The 19,766-nt window shown below is 41.2% G+C and overlaps 1 protein-coding gene across 4 annotated transcripts in view; it reads left to right on the top strand.

The window, feature by feature from the left end:
* The window catches only part of daam1a (dishevelled associated activator of morphogenesis 1a), a 47,087-nt gene that overhangs the window by 17,474 nt on the left and 9,847 nt on the right, over window positions 1-19,766 (top strand). For 3 of the 4 annotated variants that reach the window (XM_067495463.1, XM_067495460.1, XM_067495462.1), the window contains exons 2-15: window positions 3,493-3,693; window positions 3,809-3,898; window positions 4,231-4,302; window positions 4,573-4,667; window positions 4,772-4,991; window positions 5,469-5,582; window positions 6,783-6,893; window positions 7,253-7,356; window positions 7,479-7,545; window positions 7,678-7,795; window positions 7,874-8,012; window positions 8,747-8,805; window positions 9,575-9,762; window positions 9,961-10,221. In XM_067495463.1, the coding sequence (XP_067351564.1) occupies window positions 3,508-3,693; window positions 3,809-3,898; window positions 4,231-4,302; window positions 4,573-4,667; window positions 4,772-4,991; window positions 5,469-5,582; window positions 6,783-6,893; window positions 7,253-7,356; window positions 7,479-7,545; window positions 7,678-7,795; window positions 7,874-8,012; window positions 8,747-8,805; window positions 9,575-9,762; window positions 9,961-10,221 (1,824 nt within the window). In that variant the 5' untranslated portion in view covers window positions 3,493-3,507. Of the gene's footprint in view, window positions 1-3,475; window positions 3,694-3,808; window positions 3,899-4,230; window positions 4,303-4,572; window positions 4,668-4,771; window positions 4,992-5,468; window positions 5,583-6,782; window positions 6,894-7,252; window positions 7,357-7,478; window positions 7,546-7,677; window positions 7,796-7,873; window positions 8,013-8,746; window positions 8,806-9,574; window positions 9,763-9,960; window positions 10,222-19,766 lie in introns of all 4 variants that reach the window. The other variant, XM_067495461.1, reaches the window with a different exon arrangement.

The raw sequence follows: 19,766 nt of genomic DNA on the forward strand, positions 1-19,766 counted from the left end.
TTAAAAATTGGTACCAGTACACTTTTCCTCCAGTCCTCTGGCATCCTCTCACTCTCCAAGATCTTGTTAAACCAACTAGTCAAAAACTCTACTGCCACCTCTCCTAGACACTTCCATACCTCCACAGGTATGTCATCAGGACCAACTGCCTTTCCACTCTTCATCCTCTTCAATGTCCCCCTCACTTCACTCTTACTAATCTTTGCTACTTCCTGCTCCACAACAGTCACCTCTTCTACTCTTCGTTCCCTTTCATTTTCCTCGTTCATCAACTCTTCAAAGTACTCCTTCCATCTTCCCATCACACTCCTGGCACCTGTCAATACATTTCCATCCTTATCTTTAATCACCCTAACCTGCTGCACATCCTTTCCATCTCTATCTCTTTGTCTGGCCAACCTGTACAAATCCACCTCTCCCTCTTTAGTGTCCAACCTAACATACAAGTCCTCATATGCTCTTTGTTTGGCCTTTGCCACCTCTATCTTCACCTTACGCTGTATCTCCCTGTGCTCCTGTCTACTCTCTTCAGTCCTCTCAGTGTCCCACTTCTTCTTAGCTAACCTCTTTCTCTGTATACACTCCTGAACTTCCTCGTTCCACCACCAAGTCTCCTTGTCCGCTTTCCTCTTTCCAGATGACACACCGAATACCCTCCTACCTGTCTCCCTGATCAAATTAGCTGTAGTAGTCCAGTCATCTGGAAGCACCTCCAAACCACCCAGAGTCTGTCTCAGCTCCTCCCTGAAAACTAAACGACATTCTTCCTTTTTCAACTTCCACCACTTCGTCCTCTGCTCTGCCTTAGTCCTCCTTATCTTCCTCACCACCAACATCATTTTCGCACCACCATCCTGTGTTGTCTGGCTACACTCTCCCCTACCAATGCTTTACAGTCACTGATCTCTTTCAGATTACAACGTCTACACAAGATGTAGTCTACCTGAGTGCTTCTCCCTCCGCTCTTGTACGTCACCCTATGTTCCTGCCTCTTCTGAAAGAAAGTGTTTACTACAGCCATTTCCATCCTCTTTGCAAAGTCATCCACCATCTGTCCTTCTGCATTCCTGTCCTGAACACCAAACCTGCCCATAACAGTCTCATCACCTCTGTTCCCTTCACCTACATGCCCATTGAAATCTGCACCAATGACAACTCTCTCATCTCTGGGGATGCTCTGCATCACTTCATCTAACTCACTCCAGAATTTCTCCTTCTCTTCTAACTCACATCCTACCTGTGGGGCATAACCACTCACAACATTGAACATCACCCCTTCCACTTCCAGCTTCAGACTCATCAACCTGTCTGATACTCTTTTCACCTCTAGAACATTCCTCACAAAATCCTCTTTCAATATAACTCCTACTCCATTTCTCTTCCTATCTGACCCATGGTAAAACAACTTGAACCCTGCTCCTAAGCTTCTAGCCTTGCTACCTTTCCACCTGGTCTCCTGGACACACAGTATGTCCACCTTCCTTCTCTGCATCATGTTGATCAACTCCCTAGCCTTCCCTGTCATAGTACCAACATTCAAAGTCCCTACTGTCAGTCCTACATTCTTAGCTTTCCTCTTCTCTCTCTGCCTACGAACACACCTTCCTCCTCTTCTTCTTCGTCTTCGACCAACAGTAGTCCAATTTCCACCGGTACCCTGTAGGTCAACAGCACCGGTGGCGGTCGTTGTTAACCCGGGCCCCGACCGATCCGGTATGGAAGTCTTTGTCACGATTCGCATGTTTGATTTGGCATGTGTTTTACGTCGGATGCCCTTCCTGCCACAACCCTCTGCATTTATCCAGACTTGGGACTGGCACAAGAAGACACTGGCTTGTGCCCCCTTGCGGTTGCATTGTACAGATTAAATACAATGAGGTGCAAAAACTCCTTCGGGATTTAATGACCAATACCAATACCTTGTGACGCAATGATCATAGTGCAATGTTGTTCCTTAACTAAGTTATACGCTGGGCTGCACCATCTCTAGTTAATAAACATGGCCAGTCCTCCTCTTCTCTTCTTACCTCACTCTTTCAATCTCTTGTCCATCCGCACAAGTTTAAAACCCTCCAGTTCGGTGTCACTTTAGTCAGCCACGTCTCTGTAAAACCCATTAGACTGCACTGTCTATACCCCCACTACAGATCAGCAACGAAAGCTCTTTAATCTTATTAAAGAAAGAATGGACATTTGATATAACAGAGGGTAAATATTATATATTATATATATATATACCTCTGTTTCCTCTCCTGGATCATCCGTCCCACTCTGCAGCCTCTTATTTTCCTATGTAGTTCAGGTGGAATCTCTGGGTTCTTCAGTGTAGAGAAGTCCAGGGCCACATAGAGCTAAATGTTTGTCCTTTGTGTAAACAAAGGAGCCCTGTCTGAAGCTGAAAGGCTCTTCGAAACACATTCACAAAAGTTCAGAACAGTAAAGTAGAACGCCCAAGTAGTAAAAGTAGTCTCCCTGTGTGCACAGTCCCAACACGATTTAACCAATTTAAAGAAAACCTGTAAGACAGTAAACAATAGAACAAAATAAAAAGAAAGAAAGTGGTGGGAGAGCTGCTGTAACTGGCTGATAATCCTGAAAGAAAATGTGTAAAATATATAACAATGCAGTGGTTGAACAGGCATCAGAATGTCTTTGGAAAAATCAATGTAGAACGCACTTCCTACTCCCTTTATCATTTTTGCTGATTTCCATACCCAAGACAACCCAGTAAACTAGATGTGGCCCCTCACTATATTTTTTTGTGTAACCTTACCCCATTCTTACTGGTGAAAGACTCATTTTCTCTGGCAGGCTCTTTTTATACCCAGTCATGATTGTGACTTGTTGCCAACCTTGTTAGTGTGTATTTTGGCGTATTTTGTCTTTTGTTCAATGACTTTGTCCAATGATTTTCACTAGTGTGTTTTATGATCGCTCCCTGCTCCTCCCGACCACATGTGAAAGTATCTCTCGGCAAGACACTGAACCCCCAACAGCCCATCCCCAGCTCTGTAGTGCAGGTCCCAAGCCTGGTTGAAACTGGGGAGGGCTGCATCAGGAAGGGCATCTGGCATGAATACTGTGCCAAAATCAACAAACGGACAAATGATCTTACAGGATAAGCTAAAAGGACAAAAAATATACAAGATATATATTTTAATATGAGCTAATATTAAAAAAAACTATTCAATTTCACCGTTTCAATATTTGATAAGTTGTCGTTGTACTATTTACAATTACAAATAAGTTTCAAAGTATTTGCATATAATTGCACTATTTTCATTATTCTTTTATTTACATTTACATAGTGTATCAAAATGTTTGTTGAAAATAGGTTTTGTAATAATTTTGTAAGTTAGACTCAGACTCAGCCCATTAGATCTTCTTGTGATTTCTCTTTTTTCACTCTCAAGACATTGAAAGTGCTGCAACATGTATTCACAGTAGCTAATAATGATTATCGTTTAATTGCAAGCCAATACTTCTGGTTAGGTCTCTGCTTAAACCATGGCATCCCGAGAGAAGCAGCCCCAGGGCACGGGTGGCCTGTCATCTCTATTGTCTTGCTGCTTTAAAGGAAGTGACCAACCAGAGATCACCTATTGCTATGATAACACAACAGCAGTGGTGATGGAACACAAACTGCCCATGCCCCCCCTTCAAGAGCTGAACTCTAACTTCACTGAGCTGGTGGTGAGAAACAGAGTCAATGCTGCAGTTCTAAATTTATGTGTGGCTTTAAATATCCATGATAATTTTATAACAGTCTCTTTATGCTTTAAATTGTTTTTTGTTCCTTCTATCCCAGGATGAATTAGACCTTACAGATGAGCACAGAACTGCCATGTTTGCTTTGCCTGCAGAGAAAAAATGGCAGATCTACTGTAGTAAAAAAATGGTAAGAAACTACAACAGTTAATTTATCTTGCTCTGCAGTTTATATTGTACTTGTTATATAGTGAGCTATTGGACAGCAGCTTGTTTTGGAAGAATTTCTGCAACTTAATTTTGAAATTAGCTGTTGTGCAATAAGCTGTCTGAATAAGTCTTAAATATTTCAAACAGTTCTAAGTAAACACAGACATGCATAGTAATGTCATTCCCCATTATTTAGAATATAATTAACCTTTTGGAGCTGCTGCTGGAAATAGATGGCACCTTAGTTAGTTGTCTAGTAAATGTGAGTACATTGTTCACACTGACCTGTTTCTGTACATGTGTTTTTTTCAGGAGTTAGAGGAGAATAAAGGAGCAAGCAGCTGGCCAGAGTTTTATATTGACCAGCTCAGGTCCATAGCTGCTGTGAGTCTGATTCCAGTTTAGTCTCAGACAAATAATGACAGATTGGATTCAGTTACCAATAATTCACCATGAGTAAAGAATGAGTTCATGCAGAACTTATTTCATCAGAATAATTTTACACATTTTACAAATGTTTGTATAATTGATATTTTCATCTATCATGCATATATCTACGTGCAGATATACAACATTTAGTTAAGAGCCAAAGTGATAGTTTTGTTTCTCAAAGTTAACAAATATGGAAAGCTGAAGTGATCTGTTTTTTTCCAGAGGAAGACTCTGCTATCCCTGGAAGATGAAGAAGAGCAAGGAAGACATAAGATGGTAGAAGGTCTAAAAACAGCACTGAGGACACAACCAATGAGGTCTGATTCCTATTGTCACACACAAAGCTTAATTTCATGTTTTTCCATACTGCACTAGCTATAACAATAACCATAATCTGTCATTCTGGCTTATCGATCCTCAGGTTTGTGACACGGTTCATTGAGTTGGATGGCCTCTCTTGTATACTGAATTTCCTCAAGTCAATGGACTATGAGACCACAGAGTCTCAGATCCACACCACACTGATTGGCTGCATCAAAGCTCTGATGAACAACTCTCAAGGGAGAGCTCATGTCCTGGGCCATTGTGAGAGCATTAATATCATTGCTCAAAGTCTAACCACTGAAAACATCAAAACCAAGGTACTGTAAAAATGGAGCATAATCTAAAACCATGAAAAAAATGTAAAGACAGATTTATAGAAACTGTGAGTGTAAGATCATACATTTTACACACGCTAGAGAAAAGGATATGGAAATATTAGGAGTAACAAGACCACAAACGTAATAGAAACCAAAACAACCATAAACCATATGTGTACCTTCACAGGTTTGACAATACAAAACAAAACTGGGACATATTACAAATGCCATTCGTAAAATAATGTATTGATCACCTCTTAAACAATCAATTTTTTGATATATAGTTTTTTTTTTGCATACTTAACACAATTAAATCTAACAATAAAAACAGTTTATGTTGAATACATTTAAAAGTATATTTTAAAGTATCTAATTATTAATTAGATGTTTCTGAATAGTTTTTTTTTTAATCCAAGAAATTAATTGTAGCTGTTCTAATTTTCTCGTTTTTGATGGACCATTCTTCTCTCCTTCTAGGTTGCAGTGTTAGAGATCCTTGGTGCAGTTTGTTTGGTGCCAGGAGGCCATAAGAAAGTCCTAGAAGCTATGATGCACTACCAGAAATATGCCTCAGAGAGAACTCGCTTTCAGGTCTGCTCTTATTTTATTTGTTTGTGTGGGCCTTTTTTAATATTCCCCAAAATAATCAGGTTAATACTTCCTTGAGTTACTAGACTTTCTACTGACAAAACCAGGATAATAATTAATATATATCAAATATCAAAACTAAAACAGTAATTAAATAGTAGCTGTGTTTAAACTCGTGCGGTAAGCGTATTGCGTCACAGAGATATGATGTCCAACTGTATCGTTACTGTAGATGGCATAAGTCTGGCCTCCAGTACTACTGCAAGGAACCTTGGAGTTATTTTTGATCAGGATCTGTCCTTTAACTCACATATAAAACAAATCTCTAGAACAGCCTTCTTCCACCTACGGAACATTGCCAAAATTAGGAGAATACTGTCTCAAAGTGATGCCGAAAAACTGGTCCATGCATTTGTTACTTCTAGGTTGGACTACTGTAATTCCCTACTTTCAGGATGCCCCATTAACTCCCTAAAGAGCCTGCAATTAATCCAAAATGCTGCAGCAAGAGTGCTGACTGGAACTAGCAAGAGAGATCATATTTCACCTTCACTAGCTTCTCTCCATTGGCCTCCCATTAAATCTAGAATAGAATTTAAAACCCTGCTTCTTACATATAAAGCTCTGAATGCTCAGGCTCCATCATATATAGAAGACCTCATAGCACCATATCATCCCAGTAGACCACTTTGATCTCAGAATGCAGGCCTACTTGTGGTTCCCAGAATTTCCAAAGGTAGAATGGGGGGTATAACCTTTAGCTATCAAGCTACTCTCTTGTGGAACCAGCTCCCAGTTCAGATTTGGGAAGCAGACACCCTCTCTACTTTTAAGTCTAAGCTTAAAACCTTCCTCTTTAATAAAGCATATAGTTAGTTATAGTTATGCTGCCATAGGCTTAGACTGCTGGGGGACCCACCCCCCAATGCACTGAGCTCCTTTCCTCCTCTTGACCATCTCTCCTCTCCTCTCACCCCGCAATTGTCACCAATGTATGTCATTAACTCTGTGTGTTCTCTCCAGATACTGTTTAGCAACTTGGTACATCAGATGTGTTCCAATGTTATATTAGAATTTAACATTTCCAGAAATTTCTTTTTATAAAACCAAATAGATGTCAAATACTTATTGAAAACAAGACCAAAAACAATGTACTATCCATACGAATATGCTTAGTAATAGTATAACTTGTTTGCCATGCAGACCCTGGTGACAGATTTGGACAAATCCACAGGCCGTTACAGAGATGAAGTAAATCTGAAGACCTCCATCATGTCCTTCATAAATGCTGTGCTCAGCCAGGGAGCAGGCGAGGTGAGAAACCAATGTTCTGTGCTGCCATTATAAGGAAAAGCACTTTATTAAATATATTTATTGTACAGGTTCAGTGTCATGTGTTTTCTTTGTGTCTTTAAATTGTAGTTAGGTGTTATTCTACTAAATATTGTGTGTAATCACACATTGGTTTAATAATAAATAAGAAATTACATGACATGATTGCTTTTTTAATTCTCAGGGGGCTGATATTTTCTATAGTCTTTCAGAAATTCCATACTGTAAAACTATTGTAGATGTGCAAGTTTTTAGAAAAAACATAAAATTATTGGCACTTAACTAGTCTCATACAACAGATAAATATGAATGAAATGTATTGCGCATGTGTGTGTTTTCAGAACAGTCTAGAGTTCCGAGTCCATTTGCGGTATGAGTTTCTGATGTTGGGCATTCAGCCTGTCATTGACAAACTACGCACTCATGAAAATGCCACGTTGGACAGGTACATAGTATGGCATCTTAAAACTAATAAATGAATAAGATTTCTAAGGAAGGTCTGTGTACTTCAATTTAAATGTATAAAGTGTATAAAGTTGAGTGGTGATTGGGATTGTTGTTATCCAGACATCTGGACTTCTTTGAGATGTTGAGAAATGAAGATGAGCTTGTGATGTCTAAACGCTTTGACGCTGTGAGTCATTCATACTGTCTAAATGTTTTTTTCACATTTTGATGGTTACAACTACACGTACAGACCTTCTTATCTTAAACAGCCCTGTATCAGTCTGCCTTTAAATGTGAAACTATCTGTGTATTACCTCAGGTCCATATTGAAACTAAAAGTGCCAACCACATGTTTGAGCTGATAAAGAACAAGCTGAGCAACACTGCAGCTTATCCTCACCTCCTGTCTCTACTGCAACACTGCCTCATGATACCATGTAAGACTGTTTTTCTGCTACTTACATGAATGACTGTAGAAATTATTTATTAGCTGACTCCTCACCATCTGTTTGCAGATAATCAGAACAGTACCACACTTCAGTACTGGGTGCTGTTGGACAGGATAGTTCAGCAGCTGATTTTACAAACAGACAAAGGTGAAAACCCTGATGTCGCTCCACTGGAGGACTTTAATGTGAAAAATGTTGTACGCATGTAAGTTTCCTGGATTCCTAACCTTTAGTGCTTCACACTGTAAAGCTTTTAGTACTTATGACAGATGAGATTCAAACAGCACCACTGGAAAGATGAGATAATGACAGGCAATATACTGCATGTTCAGTAGTCGGTCCTGAGATTGACTGGCAACTAGTCCAGGGTGTAACCAACCTCTCAATGACAGCTGGGATAAGCTTCAGCCCCCTGTGACCCTGAAGTGGTTACAGAGAATAGATGGATGGATGTTCAGTACACTTGTTGCAATCTTTGATACATCAACTCAGATGACTACTACATTAGCAAAATTATATTTTATATTTTTTGAAATGTTGAAACAAATATTTCAAAACATGGACATGTAACAAAGGTAAAAAACAAAAAAGTGTATGCATGAATGTGTGTGTGCGATACTTGATTGATTGATTTGATACTAATACAGAAGAAGGTGAAGTTCATATCATGTGTCTGAATTTCTGTGAACCTAATATGCCATGTTGTGAAGATGTTTGTGATCTGCCTTGATTCTGAAAATTTTCACTACAGTAGGTCAGTAAACGAGTGCAACCTTACTATTTCCTTTCTCCATCTCCATCAAATCTGACCAAGTTAAATTACCCATTGTAACCCAAGTAGTAGGCTGAGACTTAGCAGTTAACATTGGACAACATAACATCACATTCTCTGTAGCAGTAGTAAAAGATGCAGTGATATGTATGCGTATGTGTCTATAGGCTTGTCAAAGAGAATGAGGTCAAACAGTGGAAAGAACAAGCTGATAACATGAGAAAAGGTGAAAACAAACACACACACACACAATGTATAAGTTTTTTTCCTTCTTTAACGTGTATAACACATGTTCTAACCTAATCTATTATACATTAAATATTTGTCCATTTTAATTATACATCTGAAAACTGCTGATAATTGTTTACTTTTGATGACTTGTTTAGTTGGGAATAAATGCTGCATAAAGCTACGGTGTGCAACTTAAGCCGGCACTAGCCTGAGAGTTGAGGGACAGTGCAGACCTCCCTCTCCCTGCTTCAATACAGCTTTGCTTCTCTCTTTATACTTGGCAATGTTCTGCACAGCCCTACGGGAAATTGTCTTTATAAAATTCCAATATATGAGAATGCTACAAAGTGTACGCATTAAGCAGAAGTTGTTATACTTCTCTTATTAGTCAGGAGAGCAAGATTTGCTCAAAACACTTTTAGAAGTTATTATCTCTGTGCTGCTGTCTGTGCTGCTCAGTGTTTTTCGACAGAATCTCTACGTGTTAAAATAAAAGCATATTTACATTTGACTAATATGTGCATGCTGTAGTTTAAAAAAAAAAAATCTACACTTGTATATCAGGATCCAAGCAGCCAACCCAACTTTTAAAAAAAACTGTGGGTTAATATGGGGTTAAGGGTTAAATATGTACAATGCTGATTTGTTGTCTTCAGCTTATCTCTGCCAGCAGCTCTGCATTTTTAAATTACACTGTCCAGGATGAATGTTATTTGTTCTATATTAAGTAATATGCTTGTTGTGTCACCTTGTCTTCTCTCCAGAGCATCAGAAATTACAACAACGTTTTGAGAAGAAAGAGAGGGAGTGTGAGGCCAAGAATAAGGAGAAAGATGATATAATGGAGATGCTGAACAAAATAAAAGAAAAGCTGGAGCGAGAGATCAATGACCACAAACAAGCTAAAATCCATGTGGCAGCACTGTCTACTCAGCTACAGCAACTCACGTCTGTATGTTCATCTGCACTAGACATTTTAATCTATGATCTAGAAATGGAATAGTTCTGTTTCAGTATTTAATATTGTGATAAAATATAGAAGTACATGCGTGAAAGATTTGAGTTCAAGTGCACCATAATGATGATTTGTGTCATGAAAATCTTTTTGTTCAGAATTTATAATCTCCTTATCTGTTACTCTTCTTGATAGACATCCAATGTCCCAGGAGGACCTCCTGTCTCTTCTGGTGGTTTACCTCTAACTCATCCTGTCCCAACCATCCCCTTTCTTCCTCCTCCTCCACCACCACCACCACCCCCTCCTCCTCCTCCAGGAGGCCTCCCAATTTTTGGTGGAGCTCAGTTTGTTCAACCTCCTCCTCCAGGAGCCCCACTAGGAACTGCCCAGAAGAAGAATATTCCTCAGCCCACTAACCCACTTAAGTCATTCAACTGGAGCAAACTGCCTGAGGTACATTTACATACTGCTACAGTAGCTAATGAAGATAGTGTTACTGTTAGAACTTGTACAACAACTTTTCACATTACTGTTGTTTTAAACTGATGCTTCTCATCCAAATCCTACTGTTAGGATTTAGAAATGCATTTCTAAAGTTAAAGTTGCCCAGCAATCCTACTATTGTTGGTTCAATTCCTGGCTCCTCCTGTCATGCCATCTGTCCTTGAGCAAGACACTAAACCTCATCTTAGGTGGTCCCAGTGAGGTTAGGCCATTGGTGAGTGTGTGTGTGATTGTCAGTGTGAATAGAGGAATGAGAAGCCGTATGAATCTAGTAATGGACTACTACAACAATGGATTCCAGAATATCCTTGAGGCCCACGATCCTGTTAGATCTCGAGTGGTCACTTTCTCAAAATCTGCCCCGTGGTTAACAAGTGAGCTGCATCAGATGAAAACAGCTGGGCGGGCACTCGAGCGACGCTTTGTTTCAACCAACTTAACTGTCTATAAAACAAGATCCAGAGAACATAAAAAAGCTACTCCAGAGCACTTGCCAGATTACAATATTACTCAAATATAATTAATTAATTCATTCATAAATAAATTATTAACTTTTTTCCATAATAAATCATCTGCTCAAACCCCAAACCCACATTTGCAGCAATCTCATAGAGGGGCTGTGCAATAGTTTTATTGCACATTTCACCAATAGGATAGACACCATCCGCTCCTCCGTTCTCCCCCCTCATCTCCAGACCTGCCTACTTCAAAGCCATAAGGTTGTCAGTCACAGTTTTGTGTCACCACAGTGAGAGAAGTTGAGGGTCTCATTCAAAGGATGAGACCCTCAACATGCACCTTGGACACTCTCCCCACTCCCCTGGTAAAAGCTAATGTTTCAGACATAAGCCCCCTCATTACCAGCATCATTAATTACTCTATCCAGAGCGGCCAAGTCCCAACACCATTGATAACTGCAATAATTACACTACATCTGGATCCAAGTAATGTCAAACTATCATCCAATCTCCAACCTTCCATTCCTGTTAAAGGTCCTGGAAAAAGTTGTCTGAGCCCAGCTTCATGATCACCTCAAAAGATACAATCCTCCCACAGCACAGAGACAGCCCTGGTCAGGGTCACTAATGACCTCTCTCATGTCTGCTGACCAGGCCTTACAATTACTTCTTATCCTTCTGGATCTCACAGCCACTTTTGATACAGTTGACCACAAAATTCTCCTTCACCGTCTACACCATATCGCTGGATTTTCTGGCACTGCTCTTGGGTGGTTTGGGTCCTATCCCACAAATAGGGCTGAGTATGTGGCCCTGGGGGATGCCGAATCATGGCCCCATGCGGTCATCTGTGGGGTGCCACAAGGGTTGGTTCTTGAGCTGACCGTTTTCAACATCTATATGTTCCCACTGGGCCATGTCATTGGCAAGCATGGAGTCTCCTTCCACTGCTATGCTGAAGATACTCAGCTCTATGTGAGGTTGAACCTGTGCTCCCGACACTTCCATCTGCTCTAGCCTGCTGCCTGCAGGAGATTAGCGTCAGAGAACTTCCTTCAACGGAACTTCCTTCAACTGAACAGCACCAAAACTGAAGTCCTTCTAATTGGTATCCCCCTCCAGCTGTATTCCTCCCCCATTAATTGTATTTCCTTTTCTGGCCACACCATTACCCTTTCCTCCTCTGTTAACAACCTACATATTGAGCACATTGCTCAATTTGGTCTTTTTGATAGGATTTGTTGAAACTAAGAAAACCAGGAAAATTATTTTCACTCCAGACTACTCCATACATTTAGAGATCTCTCCCATCCTCCATCATTCGAGTGATTGTTCATGTGGGGTTGTGTGACACTTCCCGTGAACAATCGAGCTGACAAAAAAAGGATGTTAAGGACATGTTCACCTTTCTCAGTACCTGTGGCAAGTCTGTTATTTTGGGCCCTATTCACAAATTAAATAGAGGAATAAGGCATTTCAGCAGAAACATCAGCCTCCACATTTGGCTCCAGTCTGCTTGCAGGTCTCATGATTTTAGTTATATTGACAATTTGAATCTCTTCTAGGCAGAAGTCAGGAGTGATGGGATCCACCCTAACAGATTGGGAAGCCGAAAACTTGCCGTCAATATTCAGCATGCTGTATGGTCTGCCTCACATGATTGACCCCCACCAATTATTTCACTCTCTCGCCTTTGCATTCGTGAATTGGTGTTTCCTACGATCTAGGTCCACTCCCCCCTGCAGATTAGGTAAACAAATCTTGAATGAATCCAAGCCATGAATCTGTCTCCCCATGTTAACAGCTCCATGTTTGGCTTTGATTAATGTGAGATCTCTCTCTAACAAGACTTTAATTCTTAATGATTTTATCACCTTTATGGACCTAGATTTCTTGTTTATCAAGGAGTACTGGCTATGACCAGGTGAGCACAGTCAACTGGCTTAGCTGTGCCCACCCGATTTTGACTACTTTAGTTGCCCCAGAGCCAGTGGACGTGGTGGTGGCCTTGTACAGGAAATTTCCTAGATGTAAACAGTTATCATCTAGTGAATTCTCTTCCTTTGAAGTACTCCTGTTTAAACTTAGTGGCCCATCCCTGGTTTTACTAGCTGTAACGCAAGCTGTCCAAGACTCCATCTGCCCTTGCTGAGTATCAGGATTTGCTTGGACCTTTTTCTCACAGTGTCACCAGGGCAAAGATCAATTACTACCAGGATAAGCTAGGCAACACCTCGGACAGCAGAAAGCTGTTCTCCACTTTCAAATCACTCACCTACCAACCTTCACCTCCGCCATCTACCTCTCTCACTGCTGACAACTTTGCCGACTTCTTTACCAACAAGGTGGCAGCCGTCAGCTCACAGTTCTCTCCTCCAGATGATGACATCCATCTGACTTCTTGCAACACTGCATTGTTCTCATCATTTGCAATTCTGACTGAGGATGATGTATCCACCCTCCTCCTCTCTAACCATCCGACCACCTGCTCTCTGGATCCAATCACTTCCACTCTTCTTCAAGCAGCTGCTCCCGCTCTAATGCCAGCTATTACACAAGTCATCAACACATCTCTCAAAACAGGGACTTTTCCAACCTGTTTCAAGCAGGCCTTGATTACCCCACGGCTCAAGAAGCTTTCTCTTGATCCTTTTGTTGTGGAGAACTACCGACCTGTCTCCCTCCTTCCTTTTCTGGCCAAGAAAAGGGAACGAGCAGTCTTCAATAAACTCTCAGACTTTCTTTCCAAGAACAACTTCCTCGATGTCAACCAGCCTGGCTTCAAGAGGGGTAACTCTACAGAAACAGCACTCCTGACTGTTGTGGAATATCTTCGAGCTGCAAAAGACACAGGTCAGTCTTCTGTCTTAATTCTACTTGACCTATCGTCAGCCTTTAAAACTGTGAACCATCAGATCCTCTTTTCCACACTCTTTGACTTAGGCATTTCTGGATCAGCCCTAGACTGGCTTTGTTCTTACCTATCAGGACAAAGCTTCAAGGTATCCTGGTGGGGGCATCTTTCTCACTCTCATAGCCTCTCTACCGGTGTGCCGCAGGGCTCAGTTCTTGGTCCTCTTCTTTTTTCTATCTATACTTCATCCCTAGGTGCCATCATTCACTCACATGGTCTTTACTATCACTGCTATGCTGCTGACACACAGCTCTTACTGTCCTTTCCACCGGACGACTTCACTGTCTCTCAGACATCTCACCCTGGAGGAGTGAGAGACATCTTCAATTCAATCTCTTTGAGACCGAAGTCCTTGTCTTTCCACCCAGACCTTCGACACAACACAACATCAGCATCAACATTAGATCTACAATGATTGTCCCCACTAAATCGGCCAAAAATGTGGGGGTCATCATCAACGACCAACTGAGCTTCTCCTCAGTCTCTAGGGCGTGCAGATTTGCTCTTTACAACATCAGGAAGAGAAGACACTACATCACGGAATATACAACCCAACTCATTGTACAGGCGCTGATCATATCTCATCTCGAACGACGTCTGGTGGTCCCAGTACCACACAGAAGACACCAAGCAAAACTTTTTAGCGCAATGATCCCATGATGGTGGAACGAGCTACCAAACTCTGCACGCTCAGCAGACTCTCTCCCAATATTCAAAAAACTGCTGAAAACAGAACTCTTCCACATCTTCCTATGCACTTAAATCTCTTTAAAAAAAATCCTTTTCTGCTCGCACTTGCATCTCGTGAACTGTGAACACTTTTCTGATAGGACTTTGCTTTGATGTTTTCTCCTTGACTTAGATTTTTGCTGCCTTGTACCTCACTTGTAAGTTGCTTTGGATAAAAGCATCTGCTAAATGACTAAATATAAATGTAAATGTATATACCTCCTCAGTTCCCTCACCAAGCTGCCAGATTGTCTGCTTTGTCACTCCGACTTTCCAGCCTTCATCAGTTAATCGTTGCCATGGTTCGGACCACGGACTCTGCCTGCTGCTCTGGTTTAATGAGTAACAGCTCCCTATCGAATCTCTCTGTTGCCGACTATACAAAATTAAGCTAAGGATTATGAGTACTGCTAAATGCCCATAAGGAATCAAGATCATCACGGACCCATGTAACCATGCCATTGTAAGGGCAATGGTTTCCATGGTATGCCTGTGCTTTGATTCACGCCATGCATATGTATTTGCCAATCCATGTTACTACCTGCCTATGAAGCTCCAACGAATGTTTGACTACGTGTTCACGAATTACAGTGATTATTGAGTTAAGCGTCACGGACCTCAGTATTACCAATATAACAGTATTAGTATATATTCACTGAAAGGGATTTTCATGGACATCAATATTGTGAATCACTTTAACATCATGAACAGATTATGGGATTCTGGAATTGAGTGATTGCTCTTAGTTTTGTGCACCTTGTATCAGTGAGGTTTGATATTGTGTCACTTAGAGGATTTTGGAGTCCTTCTGACATCAGGGATTGGAGATCCACCATGGCTACTTTCCACGCACTCATTACCAGACCTGATCACTGCGATACGGACCCAGACCACTACATCTTGGCTAGTGGACCATCTCCCCCATCGTTCCCCTACCCTTTGTTCAAGCTACTCATGCCTGCTGCATCTATCCACACTGTCAGGTCCATACTCCACTCTTCCCTGTAAGATCCCTGTCGTGGCAAAAACTGTAAGGCAAGTTAGGAGGCAAAAAGGCAACTTACAAGTGAATGATAACGGTGAATTTAATCAGCAAAATAGAGAAACATGCAGAGCAGAACAGAGCTACACTCAAGAGCGGGCCAATCTGATTGACCAAGATGTGTAGGTTGTTCAGCCTTTTATACATACAACTCAACAGCTGGGTTCACACAAAGAAGAAAGGGATGAGTCAATGCAAATCAACCTTCATACAATGTGGTCAGGAGTCTTAATTAACAAGTTCATGTTACTTTGTCCTTTTGTCTTCATTGTCTTTTAAGACCTTGAGATTGATGATTTGTGCTGGTTCCCGTGGGCTCCCTTCTGGGAAGCAAATGTTCAGGTGTAGGTAGTTTTATAGTTGATATCTACCTAACATACTTCTTTGTATGGCCAGAGACATGATGTCTTGCTGGGGAGCAAACGGTGAGGAGGCACTGGTGTAAGCAGGTTTGATAGTGGGTCTGTGAGAAGTGTGAAAACAGTGAAACAGTGTTACCTAGATTTTGAAATTTCCCTCACAATCCCTACCTCCCCTCCAGACTCAGCTCATCTCTTCGCGCACTCTAGTAAGTCTTGTCTCTTGTTTAGACTCCACATCCCACAAGTCAGTACCAAGTTCTCATCTAGGTGTCCTCCCTCATAGACTGGAGATCAGTGCCATCTAGTGAGGCAGAGGACTTACCACATCATCATCCTGCTTTGCCAACGATAACTATGACAAACTTTATTAGAACTGAGAAGTTGTGTCAAGCACCTTATTGGGTCCAACCCTAAAACTAGCACATTACATCTACATTTGATACCATTGATCACAACATTTTAGTACAGAGACTGGAACATGAAATTGGGATTAAAGGAACTGCACTAGCTTGGTTTAAATCTTATCTGATAGACTTCAATTTGTTCGCTAATGATGAATCATCCATGCTCACAAAGGTTAGCTATGTAGTTAATTATAGAAGGTAATTAAGCTTCAAGCATGACTACAAGACATAAAGGCCTGGATGTCCCACAATTTTTTACTTCTAAACTCAGACAAAACTGAAGTCATGGTATTTGGGTCCAAAAATCTTAGATATATGATGTCCAACCATATTGTTACTCTAGATGGCATAAGTCTGGCCTCCAGTACTACTGTGAGGAACCTTGGAGTTATTTTTGACCAGCATTTGTCCTTTAACTCACATATAAAACAAATCTTTAGAACAGCCTTCTTCCACCTATGGAACATTGCCTAGTCCATTCATTTGTTACTTCTAGGTTGGACTACTGTAATTCCCTACTTTCAGGATGCCCTAGTAACTCCCTAAAGAGCCTGCAATTAATCCAAAATCCAAGAGTGCTGACTGGAACTAGCAAGAGAGATCATATTTTACCTTCACTAACTTCTCTCCATTGGCTTCACATAAAATCTAGGGTACAATTTACATATAAAGCTCTGAATGGTCAGGCTCCATCATATATAGAAGATCTCATAGTACCATATCATCCCAGTAGACCACATCGATCTAAGAATTCAGGCCTACTTGTGGTTCCCAGAATTTCAAAAGGTAGAGTTGGAGGCAGAACCTTTAGCTATCAAGTTCCTCTCCCATGGAACCAGCTCCAAGTTCAGATTAGGGATCCAGATACCCTCTCTACTTTCAAGTCTAGGCTTAAAACCTTCCTCTTTTCCCTCCGGGGACCCACCCCTCCAATGGACTGATCTCCTTTCCTCCTCTTGACCCTCTCACCTCTCCTCTCACTCCATAATTGTCAACACTGTATGACATTAACTCTGTATGTTTTCTCCTGTAGTTGTCTTTTTCCTTCTCTGTCTGCAGGTGTCCCAGGCCCCTCGTCCCTCGTCCTACCAACCTGCCCAATGTTTTGTTGTTGATTTTGTTCTTTTTCTTTTCTCTCTTCACTTTCCACTCACCCCAACCGCTCAAGGCAGATGGCCGCCCACCCTGAGCCTTGCTCTGCTGAAGGTTTCTTACCTTAAAGGGAGTATTTCCTCTCCACTGTTGCCTATGGCTTGCTCCAGGGGGAATTGTTGGGTTCTCTATATACATCTTTATAGTCTTGACTTTATTCTGTAAAGTGCCTTGAGATGAATTTGTTGTGAATTGGCGCTATATAAAGTTGAATTGAATTGAATTGAACTGAGGCACTAGGTAGGTTTATCGGGCACAGTGTTCACAACTGGTTTTGCCGATGACACTCAGCTGTATCTCCTTATTACTCCTATAGATCATAGTAGGCTGAATTCTCTACAAGATTCTATGTCCAACATTAGAAAATGGATATCGCCTTCTCCTTTTCTGGAATGAATGTGAACACCATTCGACTGTTGCTGATCCATTTATTTAAACTGAAGCCACCCATCTGACATACAGTCTATAAACTGTGGTAACAGCCTCCAGTAATTTTAAGCAGTCGTCTACATAAGTTTCGCAGAACGTGTTTAGTGTGCAAGCATCAAACAGGTGTGTGTTGTATTCTGCACATAGTCTGAGAGCATAGCTAGCACAACTGGGTGATGAAGTGGCTCCAAACAGATGTACCTCCATTATGTATTTTGCCATCGGCTGACTATTGTCAGCATCTGGCCACCTCAAGAATCTGAGTAGGTCAGCGTTGCCCGACGGGACCTTTACCTAGTGGAATATAGCCTCCACAACTGCCAATATTGCCGCAGGCTCCTGACAAAACCTAGTCAGTACACCAATTATTGTGCTAGTAGATTTGGTCCTTGAAGGAGCTGCTCATTTAATGAGGTTCCCTGATTAGAGGCGCCACAGTCAAACACCACATGAAGCTTATACTTTTTAGGTTGATACACTCCATGATGAGGAATGTACCAAAACTTTCCATCACTGCGGCCAAGATCCTTATCTGGAACCTTTACTGCATATTCTTTGGTGATCATATCATTCATGAAGGCAATATAATCCACCCTAAATGAGTGATTCCTGAGAAACTTCTTCTTCAGATTTGTAGCATGTTGTTCTGCTATGGCATGATTGTTTGACATTTTAATGTCCAAATCCTTCAATGGGAGATTAAGGCAGTAGTGTCCCTTTACCAAATTTAGCAGATTGTGACACTATCCATGAATAAATGGTAAATGGTAAATGGTCTGCACTTATATAGCGCTTTTCTGTGATTATCTGTGGCTGACTAAGATTGAAGTTGTCATTGCTGAAGTTTGAACCACATGACACCATGGAACCTCCATGCTTCCTTAAGACCTGAAATTGAGCATTAGCGGGTCATTTTCTCCTTTTCCGCTCTACGCTTAGCTTCCTGCTGCTCCTCTCCTGCCTTAAGCTTGGCTTCTTGTACCCTAAGCTAAGCTTCCTGCTCCTCTATAGCGTGTCTTTGCCTTAATGCTTTCGCCTTCCTTATAAGGTTGTTCTTTGTAGTACAACTCTAACGTATGCCATTTTGAAGCTGAAGATGTTACAGAGCGAAGAGAACTTGTTTTGGACTTCCTAGATGTTGAGGATACACACAACGTCTTCAGGACTTACAGTGTCATTTGCCCTACTTGCTTCCTCAATGCGGTGATGTGCCTCTTTAACCCAAGGGACACCATCATCATCAAATGATTTGAATGAACTTGCTTTCAGCTCAGACAAGCCTTGCTGATCGCTATTCATATCCTTTTCGGATTTAAGCTTACGGAATAATTCTTAAACTGAGGTAATCATATCACAAAAGTCACCAAACAGTTGGTTGAACTCTGTCAACAGTTGGATTTCCACCTCCTCCATGCATCCGTCACCCTCCATTAAACGGCGTATCTTGCTCCTTTGTTTCGCCAGCAGGTCCAACTTGACCCTTCTTGTGTCTATCAGATTTTGTAAAGCATTCTGTCCATGGCCTTGAGACTTGGCCTTGCCTGTGTTTTTTCCACACTAGCCAGATCTATTTCTCCTTCCATTATTCGCTGAGTAGTGTTAAGACAAAGTAAAGAAGGGTTCTTACTAATGTAGATGCAATCTTACTCAAATCTGATGGTCCAAGTACTTCACTCCGGAGATCGTTGTATGACGAACATTGAACATTTATTGTATTTACTTCTCAACTTAGCTGATGAAAGACCAATTATACATACAAGTTTAAGAACAGTAATCTCACAAACATGTTCACAAACAGTTTCTTCAATCAAACGTCCTAAAGTATGGCTAAACTCGTTTCTGTGAGTATAGCTAAACCCGTTTCCTAAAGTATTGCTGAATCAACAGAACTCGGTAAGAAACCATGTGTCTCCACAGCTACACACTGAACCTTTCACTTCTACCTTGTTGTGAACCCCACTTTCTTGTAGTCAGTCCATTTGCTCCAATTACTGTGTCACGTCT

Source organism: Channa argus, unplaced genomic scaffold (assembly GCF_033026475.1).
Source record: "Channa argus isolate prfri unplaced genomic scaffold, Channa argus male v1.0 Contig023, whole genome shotgun sequence".
In the NCBI taxonomy this organism is placed as follows: Eukaryota; Metazoa; Chordata; class Actinopteri; order Anabantiformes; family Channidae; genus Channa; species Channa argus.